We start from the raw sequence: 12,012 nt of genomic DNA on the forward strand, positions 1-12,012 counted from the left end.
CAGCCTGCGTCTATCCTGAGAAAGAATTCTCATGTGGTATAGGAGTATGAGTAACTTGGCATCCACAATGACAACAGGAGAACAAACATAGGGGATATGCAGGCTCTGTTTTTCTAGGAAGCCATTATCCTTCAGTGTGTGCAGCAAAAAAATGAATTTTTTTTTCTCAGCCAGCGCACAAAGTACTTTGCTGTGGTCTGCTAGGGAGCAGCTTGGGAGCTGGTACCATCAACAGACTAAATAAATTGGTTAGGAAAGCTGGCTCACAGGAGGAGGTCACAGAACAAATTTCTGTCTAACATGGACAACCCTGACCACACACCACAGACCACACACAACACTGTGCTGAAATCTTAATAGTTTTTTCCCCACCCTGCACACTAAGACATGTTATTGTACTTTTTTGATATTCAGCAGGGGATGACTTTGCACACTTAAGTTTGTTTACTTTAATTTAGTAAGCCATTTTAAATTCAGTTTTTATACATTTAAACTTTTACTTACACTATTTGTCATTTCTTTGTGTTTAATTGAATTGTTTAATTGTTTAATTTATCTTGAACAGCTGTAAACAGTTTCCCCAATCTGGGATAAAGTATATCTCATAGTTACTTTAACAATGATGTAATTTCACCTCCCAAACATAAAAATATGACACTTTTAAAAGTCTGTCATATTTTAAAAGTCACAGTGACTTTTACAAGTCATACTAAAAATTTTTCAAAAATGATAAATCAGACTACATCTGCATTCCAAAACTCATCATCCCACACAGTGGCTACAGATTGAGTATGCTGTTTTTCTGCTCAAGATTTTCTAGCTAAAAAAAGAGAATACAACACAGTTTTAGTAAAGTATAGGTTAAATCTGAATATATCACAGGCAGTCAAAAGGAGCTCATCAGTGTTACTTGTAACCACATTTGCATTTGAATGTCATTAAAGTAGAGAATGTGGGCTTTATGTGAACCGTCCAGTGACTGTAGAAATAAAGCAGGTGAGTGGCAGTTTATCTGGTGCTTTCTCAGCTGGTGGTAGCTGTGAAACAGCAGCAACACTGTGTGACACATGCTGAGCTGCTGAAAGCTGTACTCACAGGCAGAGAAAGGCAGCCTCGTGTCTTAGTTTTTATGTGTATCAGAATGGATGACAACGTGCAGAACCATAGAAGATGAAGAGACTGTAACTACCATGGATCATCGGGTCAATCCATTTGAGGAACTGAATGGTTTGCCCCCGGAGAACATGGCCTTAGAGGAAGTGAGTCAGAGAAATGTGACAAGCAGCTTGTGCAGCACCAGCCTATCAACCTGTATTTGGAGGAAACAGCTGGCTGCTGGTGTGTTTTCTTTAAAATTGCCTTACCATTGACCAAGCTCACCTCACCTAAAGTTGTTTTTTCATTGGAACGGCGGGGTACATTCCAGACAAGTCGCTGTCTTCCTGTCACAGAGCTAACACAGGACATACACCCAGGACATTCTTGCTGTTAGGTAACAGTGCTAACCACTGCATAACTGTGCTTAGTGTAACTAGCTCAGTGTACTATGTAGTACAATGAAAGATGGACCCAGTCTGTCATAGCATGTCATAGTGTGACGTCCCTGAATGCTGTCTAGTGTCATTATGTGAAATGGCTGGACAGAGTGGGTGTCTTAAGAGTATTTGTTTTAGCATAATGCCTACTTCTTTTACACCATTTTTCTATGTGATATAGGACTGACATTTCAGCTGTTGTGATTTGTTGTGATTTGGTGCTATATAAATTTAAAAAAAATGTTTTCTCTCTATGAATCGAAACCTTGGTGGAGGGGTTTGTGTGCCCCAGGGATCCCAGGGGCTATGTTGTCGGGGGGCTTTTGGCCCCTGGTAGGGTCACCAATGGCAAACTGATCCTGGGTGAGGGACCAGACAAAGACAGATTCAAAATACCCGTATGAGTAGAACATCGAGGGAACAGTTCACGCTCGCCAGAGGCAAACATCCCCAGCTACCAAAACTAGTGATTGGGACATGGAATGTGGAATGTCACATCTCTGGTGGCAAAGGAGCTTGAATGGATCCGGACTGTCATCTACGCTTATATGCTGAACAACGGTTTAGGGTACCCAGCCTTATTGGAGTCCCTGGGTGGGGTGCTTGAGGGTGCTCTACCTGGGGACTCTGTTGTCCTACTGAGGGACTTCAACACTCATGTGGCAGCAACAGTGAGACCTGGAGGGGCACGAGTGGGAGGAACAGCCTCCCGGATCTGAACCAGAGAGGTACTTTGTAATTGGACTGTGCAAATCACAGTATGTCCATAACGAACAACATGTTCGAACATAAGGGTGTCCATAGGTGCATGTGGAACCGGGATGCAGGTCGCTGATCGATTTTATAATCACCAGACCTGTGGCCATATGTTCTCCACACTAAGGTAAAGAGAGGGGCTGAACTGTAAACTGATCACCAGCTGGTGATGTGTTGGATCAGGTGGCGGGGGAGAATACTGAACAGACCTGGCACAGCTAAATATATAGTGAGGGTACTCTAGGAATGCCTGGTGGAGGCCCCAGTCCCCAAGATCTTTTTTAGGTGTAGAATTGGAAAGCATGTTTAACCCAATTGGAGAAGTTTAAGTGTCTCAAAGTATTGTTTAGAGATAGGGTGAGAAGTTCGGCCATTCGGGAGGGGCTCAGAGTAGAGCCGCTGCTCCTCCACATTGAAAGGAGCCAGTTGAGGTGGTTCGGGCATCTGACAAGGATGCCTCCTGGGCGCCTCCTGGGTGAGGTGTTCCGGGCATGTCCCACCGGGAGGAGGCCCCGGGGCAGACCCAGGACACGCCGGAGAGATTATATCTCTCGGCTGGCCTGGGGGCGCCTTGGTGTTCCCCTGGATAAGCTGGAGGAGGTGGCTGGGGAGAGGGAGGTCTGGGCTTCTCTGCTTGGGCTGCTGCCCCCGCAACCCGGCCCCGGATAAGCGGAAGAAGGTGGATGGATGGAAGTATTGTTTATGACTACATCTGACTACAATGTCTTCTGGGTGTTTTTTAAATCGACCACAGTCATTTTATTTTTTTCACAGTGGTAAGGTCATGTATATTTTCAACAGGTGGTATGTGGAACCAAAGGGTACATTTCTCTGTACTGAGGCAGAGTAGTAAGCCTAAGCTGGATAAATCACAAAACATTCCTTCAAAATGGTTGTTAATTACACACTACATTCTTCTGCAGACTCCAGGGGGTTGTGAAATATGGGTGAGAGATACAGACAGACAGATAGCAGCGGGGGGGGGTAGAAAGAGTTTGTTAGAGGCTAAACAGAAACCAAGAGATGAAAGAGAAACTTTGTGGTAACTGGTTCAAGATAAAAGCTTAAAATCTATTCTTAGTCCTGTAAGATAAAGTAAGTGATGGACCAACATAAACCCACATACAGGACGATACTGAGACAGATTCAGTGAGAGAGTCAGGGATATACACTGTTAATTCACCACATTGGTTCGAGAATTTAAGGTCATCTACAGGTTCTATGTTACAGATCAGTGTAAACCATAACCTCATTTAAAAGATAACGGAAACAGCAATATTTGACTTGCTTTTTCATTCCTACTTCTATTCTTAATTCGTTAAGATTTCCTGGAGTGAAAATTAATACCAGAAACACAACTTGCACTGTTTCTGTTCAGTCAGATGGAAAAACGAGTGCTCAGCATGAACAAGTGTAGTAATACAAGCATGAGATGTTGTGTAATGACCTCTGCAGGAAACATACTCTAAACCCACTCCTAAGTAAGACCACTTTGTTATGTAAAAAACTGGCATGTTAACACAGCTTCAGACTTTAGTTGGAAAATTTAAATTTCAAAACCTCCACTCATCAGTCTATTGGTGACAAAAACACTAATGGAAATAGCAGGATGTGCATTAGTGTTCATTTCAAGTTTTATACTTCTACCTAATTAACAGAAATGTTCATGTTTCATTATAAAAACCAATTTTTTAATCGTGTGTCAACTTTAATAACTCTTTTTGGCTTACTGCAACCGATAAGTATATAAGGATAAATATACCTCTAGTATAGACATCAAACAATCGGTCAACTGTCCACACAGAAGGTCAAAAATGCATAATTAAAGAAAATGTTGCTTGTGCAAATGAGCAGACAGAAGATAAACATTATTATTTGAAGACATCACATTTAAAAATAAGTGTTATTGTGATGTGGACTTTTCAAAGCTCCACCACGCCAACATCTGAGGTCTAAAGAGGCAAATACAGGCCAATAAACTGAAAAATAAAGTGGTTCAAAGAGGAACGATAAGAACAGCACAGAAAAATTTGGCAGCATATGCCAAAAATCCTCTGGCAAACATGTGCAAACATGTGCCAGTAGCGAATGTAAGGCCAAATCAACACTGTGCGGGGTGGTAGCTAAAATATGTTTTTTAAATAAAACCACACAAAAATCTCATTCTCAATCTCATTTTCAGCATGGCTCTACAGTGTTTCAGCATCTTTCAGCTCACTCCTTTTCACTTTTAAAACAAACATATGACTTTGACACCCACAATGCCATTGTCTGGGTTCCATCCTGTGGTTACTTTTTCAATATTTAACAAAATAAAATCTTATTATTTATTGAGATATTAGCCAAACTTGTCAGCATTTATAGTGGTAGTATGAATAGCCATTCATGTAAACTTACAAATGCATTACTTCAAGCTCTATGAAAACACTGTGCTCTTTCCAACTTCAAGAGTTATGCACAATCTGTGGTCCTGCTCATAATAGTCAGCTCTTCGATGATGACTGACTTGTACCTTACCAATGCTGCCAAACCACCGGTCTTCCACCTTCTTTGAAAACACAAAAAGAAAGGAGAGAGTCAAGAGACACCCACCAGATTTAGATTTAAGGTGAATTCAAAAAAAGCAAACCTGCATGAGTGTGCCCACATGTAAAAAGCCTATTCAGATAGAATGATCTGAATTACAAATCTCTTCACAAATTTAGCTCAACTTCTGACCAAATGATTAGTTGTACATACGGATACAAAGCATGTTATTGTAACTTCAAAATCTCTGCATCTTAGTTTGGCTCTGATTTTGCTACCCTGTCATATTAAATCTTCACTGGAAGTTAACTGGTGGCTCTGACTGTCAGATTGTCCCGTATTGTTGCTATAACAATGATATCACAATGACACTTTTTTTAAAGTGTCATTTTTTAGCAGTATTATCGTGGACAATATGCTATAGCACAGCTCTAGCCTCCACCAGGCAGAGCAGCAACTATTATAAGATGTTGGAACAGAGGTGGCAACTGACTGAAATGCTGTCTGATTTACTGTAACACAAAGAGGGAAACAATACCTAAACCTCAAAGACAATCGGAGAGCATTTGCCAGTTCCTCTGGTAGGATCCACTGAGTCTTTGAATCTGTCACTGTCTACTTGAGTGGTTAAAGCTGTAACAGTCTCTGTCCTGACTCCTCTTATCAGAGGGCCTTTGAAGTCCACTGTGGCAGGGGTGCAGCAGTGGGTTCAGGGTGTGGTGTCAGGGGATGCTAATCCACATAGCTGAGCTTTATCATCTGATCACATCTCCCCATTTTAGCATCTGCAATAGGTTTCCAGCTGTCTTCTCAGCTGCTGCAGAAACTGTTCAAAAAAAAAAAAAAAAAAAAAACTCAACATGTAACGTTGTGTGCATGGGTCCTTTGTTACCACATTGGTGCCAAAACCCAAGCTGCAGTATGGTGGACCTGCAATCAGCCAGCTGAGGAGCTGGCTCAGATGGTGGCCGAGCTGACATGCAGCAGGAGCAGGCGGCAGTGGTTTGCCACCAGTTTGAACAGCTGCACGAGTATGAGCCCCGAACAAAGGTGTTGGACAGTCTGGTTGCTTAGGCTGGTCGCTGGCACCGCTGCAGTTCACACCGGGCCCACCGGTGTGCCTCAGGGGAGGGAGATGACCCCCAGGCCTTCCTGGAGGTCTTTCGGGCCACGGCAGCTTTGAAGTAAGCCTTGGCTAAGCCAGTGTTGGATGACCAGAGTCAAGATCATCTAACGCTGACTCTGGGGAGGAAGGACCTTCTTGAGAGGCCCCATGGCTCCAACAATTTACTCCACGGAAGATATCCCATTAGAGCAGTCTCATGATGAAACTCCACACTCAGCCTTTGACCAAGTGATAAAAATTCATGGTTACATGGTACACTCTGATGCAGCACTGAGCTATCCGGTTGTTCAGTCTGACGTCACTGGCCGTGTCTGGGCCTAAACTCTGCTGCAGGTCCATATATCAAACGATCACTGTGGCATTACTGAGAGTTAAAACACTGTCTAAAGTCTTTCATCTTTAATAAAATGATCAGTGTTCTTCTCTACCAGGTGTAACAATTGAGTTTAACATCCAGGCATCCATGAAAACGGAATTTATGACATTTAACGGAGTTAGAAGTTAGCAGGAAGTTAGCTCGCTAGCTTCTATCTAAATACAATATAGCATGTCCTGGCTGCGGGGTTTTGGAAACAAATTCAAACGTACAGCTCTGCTATAACTTCCAACATAAATGAAGACAGAAAACTAAACAGCAGTGACGTTTGTAGGGTTACTGAAGTTTGGCTAGCTGGTATATAATGATGTGCTACGTGACCGCTAGCGACACAGCTATGTTAGCATAATATAAACAAGCTAACTTTTTTTCCACTCGATAAAAGTTAACGTAAGTGTTCTCAGTGGTCAGGAACAAATGTAATCACATGGCAGGATGCTGTAAAAGGACTAAACCTCAGCCAGGAGAACAAGTGAGATAATCCATCCACAATACGAGGTTAGTCATTCATATACTGCTGCATGGGCTGTGCTGTAGTTACATCGTAAGGTTTTAAAAACTGAGCTTAAATAAATGATTAGCAGTAATAAAAGCCGAGGGAGGTCAACAGTGATCACTGACTGTTTTAGGAGCTTTTTGAGATTAAATAGAAGAAAATACAAAGCATTAAACATGTTAACAACACAAAAGCCATATTAAACGCAGACTACTTTAGGCCCGGAAGTAGGATTCATCACGTCATCACTGAACAACCGGATGTTAGGGTTGAAAATGATTAAACAAAACTGTTTTTATTATTTTTATATGCGTAACACAATGTGCTCATAAACGGGTTGGTGCTCTGTGTTTTGAGGGTCAAAACGGCCCAAGCAGGGTCATCCTTGGTGTGAGGCAGACAGCTGTGTTTACATCGAGGCACATCGTGCTGTAACTTGCAATTTCAACTGCCGAAGCAAATCAAATCTTTTTAAACTACATATATTTCTCCTGTACTTCCTTCTGAAGAAATCTGAACATGACACCCACATTTTATATTGATGAAAGACAATTTATCAAGTGTGGTGGCACACGCACAGAAGAGGAACACACCTGACTGTTCGTGCCTAAAAGCACCATCTCTGCAAAGAATTAGACACAGGCACTGTTTCAGGTCATCTCCCGAGTTGACATCCCAGAATTGACTGACCAGGGCACATCAATCATTTCTCGAACACTGCAGAGAAATGTATGAATTACTGGGCATTAAATTGATTCAGACCAGTGTCTTCCACCCTCAGACTGATGGAGTGGCTGAAAAAGACTTTAAAATGATTCATAAGGTCATCCACGAGGATTAACACAATTGAGATCGCTGTTTAGACCCTCTGTTGTTTGCAGTGCGGGAGGTGCCCCACTGGATTTTCTCCCTTTGAGTTACTGTTCAACAGGAAGCCAGAGCTCACCAGAGTGTTTTGGGCCCAATTTAAGAAATCTGGGAGGAAGGTCCAGAGCAAAAAATGAAAGTCAGCACGTTCTGGACCTAATCGCCACCTCACTGACTAGTCACAAAAGTAATTGACAGATTAGTTGTCTATCAACATAATCTTTAATAGCAGCCTTACTTAATATAAAAACAACTGAATACCTTCTTCTAGCCAGAACCACACAGGAGTACTTCCACTGAAAGTCTCAGTAAAAACTAATTTCAATGTGCTAACATTTAGCATGCTGTAAATTAATGCCCAGTATGTTGCCAGTAACAACAAATGTGGCCTTTGATCTGTTTGTTAAAAGTCCCTGGCACATGCAGTATTTCCATTTGTGGTTAAAAAAAACAACAAAGAAAAAACAAATGTTCATCTGTTACTCCAGAAGGGGGTTTGTGTAATGTGTTATTATTACCCTGCGACACTATTTATATTTTGAAATTGTTTTTATGATCAGTAGGTTGATAGGCTTTACCTTAAAAAAAATATAAAGCAAAAAAAAAATTAAGTTAAAATCTTGTGGGCCAATGAAAACATGGAGGAGAGGTAAAAACAAAGAGGAGCCAACAGGAAACTGGTAAAGATAAATGACAACAAGGTTCACTAGAGAGGCTGACTGGGAATTCTTCCTTCAAGACTAAGCCAAATGTAGTAAGTCAAATGAGTCAGGGACGGACGATACACAAAATTAGAGTGTGCATGCTGATGTCTCACACACACACGCGCACACACGCACACACACACACAGGGACGCACATCATTCTTTGCTAGAAATTAAACATGTTTTTCTTCTAGATCACATCTTAGAACACAAACTTAAGGCTCGTGGGCAAAGTGTGGCCCGTCACGTCATTTTATGTGGCCCACGAGAGCATGCGCATGATGGTAAATTGTATTATTGTGCGATCTACTGTACAATATAAAGCGCCTTGAGGCGACTTCTGTTGTGATTTGGCGCTATATAAATAAAATTGAATTGAATTGAATGGTCTTAAAATAAGTTTACTATATGCTGCTTAAAAGTGCACACTGACTATAAACTACATCTCCCAAAATGCATTTGGATTGTTTGAACCCCAATGCTCCCGGTAGCAGGGGCAAGAGGGAGAACATCTAGTATAACGTGATGTACCACCAGATCTGATTTTTAAATATAGACGTGGTGTGATATCCACACAAGTCTATTTTCTAAAAAGCTCATAAAACCATTTCAACTACCACCAAACAGCAAAAACAGCAAACGATTAAAGAGCAGGTAAACAGATTCTGCAAAAAGGGAGCGCTCCAATAGAGGCTCCAATATTCATTACGCTTCACAGCCTAATATATAAATCCCATGGATGAGCTCCAAAGCCACTGTGTTAAACTGTAGGAAACAACAGCAGTCCTTCTTCTGTAGGCTCAGTGGGCACTGCATAGTTGCACATGAACATGAACTAGTTCTCCACCTGGTGAATTTTCAAGTTAAAGTAGTCCATGGCAAATTTCCAGATAATAATAAGAAATAGCAGTGCATCTGCAGTCCAACACTGTGGAGTTAGAGTTTGCCTCATTGACAGAAGCTGAATGACTTTAAGGACTGCCACCCAAGCAGCATTGTCAGCCTCAAGGAAACAGAAGAAAGGAAGAGCTTGGGGTAATTTACTTGGACAACATTGCTCAGTTAAAGTCTGTGTGATGGAAACACTGGCAATCTAAAATCAAATTATGTTAAGTCTGGCACTTAGCAGCAACCAGCAAGTGAAGGAAAATGGTAGAAGCCAGTCTGTCTTGAAAAGGTTGATAGCAGGGCTGACTTGGTGAAACTTCTCAGAGTAACTGCCAGAGCTACAAGAGAAACTCATCATTACAATTAACAATACACTGAGATCACATGACTTCATGCCACAGCTTAGCATTTATCTCTGCCACCTCACCCTCATCAGACACAGTGAAAGCCCCCCCACACACACACCCACACACAAACACCCTTGACCCCTGTGACACCTGCCTCCATTGGCTCTTTTCTGTGGCTAATTTGAAAATACCTCTTCCTAATCCCTAGTGCTACCCACCCCCGCTGCCCTGAAAAATGTTCCCTTCCTCTCCTCCAGTTCCTCTGTTCATTCAGTTCAGTCTGTGTTGCTGGCAGCTTTTTGGTGGTGTATTAGTCCAACTATTGCTGTAACGCTCAACAGGTATGTATAATAGCAATTTATCAAAAGCCAGTTAAAAGATCCTAGTAACATCCACAAAACCCACAATTTCTCAGCTGAATGTTGCCCAAAACATCACAGTGCCTCCACTGGTGCTTTCGGTTGTGGACAGAGGTCAGCATGGGACCGGTCTGCCACTGTTCAGTCCCATACGCAACAAACTACAATGCACTGGGTATTCTGATACCTTTCTATCAGAACCAGCATGAAGTGTTTCAGATCAGTTGGATTGGCTCACACGAGCCAGCCTTCGCCCCCACATGAAATCAGTGACCCTTTGCTGCCCATGTCCTTGTCGCTGGTTCACTACGGTTCACCACTGTTCCTTCCTGTTAATATATCCCACCCATGAATAGATGAAGAGATCATTTGTATTTCAAAACAATTTGAATATTCTTGTCCACTCGGTTACTTGCAAATAAATTCTCTGCAATATGCAAAGACCTCAACTTGATTTAAATATAAAAGATCATCAGTGAACTTTTAGGCTAAACAAATAGCATCCCACATACCGTAGAATGAAGGCATTCTATTCTAATCTGTTCTAGAAGAGAAGAAGCTACTTTTGGCTGCTCAGCGGGATTTGGCAGAAGTTTATGTTGGATATAGATCTTTGTTAACAGAAAAACAGCTGTACCATCATGAACAGCTGGGATAGTTAGTATTGGTGTTAACTCTTATGATGAGCAGTTATTTCCTTTAAGAGACCAGTAAATAAAATTACATGTGAGACTTAAATTAGTGACTCAGATTAGCTTTCACTTAATATTCTAGGTCTCTTAAATACGAATACTAAACTACTCAAAGACCGAATGGCTGCAAATCATAAACTTGCTTTTGTCTTTATTTTTGGTCCCAGAATCTTTAAGAAAACAGGGGAAAGAGAGGACAGAGAGAGTTGTTGTTGTATTGTTCAGATACACATCTTTATTTATGAGTGACACGTGTAGAGTTCTGTCAGAATGTCAGTGAAGACAACTGTCTGCATTCTCAAGCAACAGGAACCAGAGTGACATAGGGAACCGTACACCTCAGTCCTGATTCCTCCATGAACGCAAAATGAATAAGAAATTCAGCTGATCACATGTTAATCCCTAAATATCCACAGCGTGAACAAAGTTGATAATATACTGTGATTCAGTGGGAACCCCACCTCTGAGTCACTGGACGTCCTCAGTGACTGCATCAGCTGAAACTTTACAGCACATGTAGGCAGAGACGTGCGCTCCCCTCAAACAGCTTCACACTCACCGGCTCATCCAGCTGCTCCTGCTCGTAGTATTCATAATAGTCGTTGTGACTCAATGCGCTGCCGAGAGTGGTGTTGAGAAGGTATGCCAGTAAAAGAGAAATTCCTCGTAAGTGCATGTTTATATGAGCAACTCCTAAAGTGTTTATGATCCGAGAATCATAAAAATGTGGAATTAAAAAAAAGAAAGCTCCCCAGTATCTGCGCTCCCCTCTTTCTATCGCTGAAAACACACGCTCTCTCTCTCTCTCTCGCTCTCTCTCTCTCTCCTTTGTCTCTCTGGCAAGGTCCAGTACTTTCTCCTTGGAGGGTGTGTGTGTGTGTGTGTGTGTGTGTGTGTGTGTGTGTGTGTACCCCGCTGTGGATGAAAGCCCGGTCACATGGAAACTGATAAATCCGGAGGGTCAGCAGAGGCTGTCCCGGCAATTAGGAATGCTGAGGCGCACAATTACAGGAAAATGGGCTGCCTTCAAAATAAGAGCATACAAGTGACCACGTCTCTGGAAAAACAGCTCAGGGGATGGCAACAGTAATCGATCATGTCTACTGACCTCTGTCGCCAGGTGACAGAAACTGCATCAACAGTTTGTTTTTGTTTTGTTTTGTTGTTGTTTTTTTGTAGAATGCTATACAATACAAAGAAGTTACATGTGTAGAATAGAACTGAAGAACAACCCTTTATTGTTATTGTACATGTACAACGAAATTATGGACAGAGTCACAGCTGAAGTCTCTCACTCCAAAAACAAAACAGTAGCATATTCATTCTTTCAGTTTCTATCA

At 41.9% G+C, this 12,012-nt stretch overlaps 1 protein-coding gene across 2 annotated transcripts in view; it reads right to left on the minus strand.

The window, feature by feature from the left end:
* Positions 1 to 11,567, minus strand: part of vegfc (vascular endothelial growth factor c) — an 80,541-nt gene extending 68,974 nt beyond the window's left edge. The window contains exon 1 of one of the 2 annotated variants that reach the window (XM_039613819.1): positions 11,232 to 11,567. In XM_039613819.1, coding sequence (XP_039469753.1) covers positions 11,232 to 11,348 — 117 coding nt within the window. In that variant the 5' untranslated portion in view covers positions 11,349 to 11,567. Of the gene's footprint in view, positions 1 to 11,133 lie in introns of both variants that reach the window. The other variant, XM_039613820.1, reaches the window with a different exon arrangement.
* Positions 11,568 to 12,012: the final 445 nt, after the last annotated feature.

The sequence above is a fragment of the Oreochromis aureus genome, linkage group 6 (genome assembly GCF_013358895.1).
Source record: "Oreochromis aureus strain Israel breed Guangdong linkage group 6, ZZ_aureus, whole genome shotgun sequence".
NCBI lineage: Eukaryota > Metazoa > Chordata > Actinopteri > Cichliformes > Cichlidae > Oreochromis > Oreochromis aureus.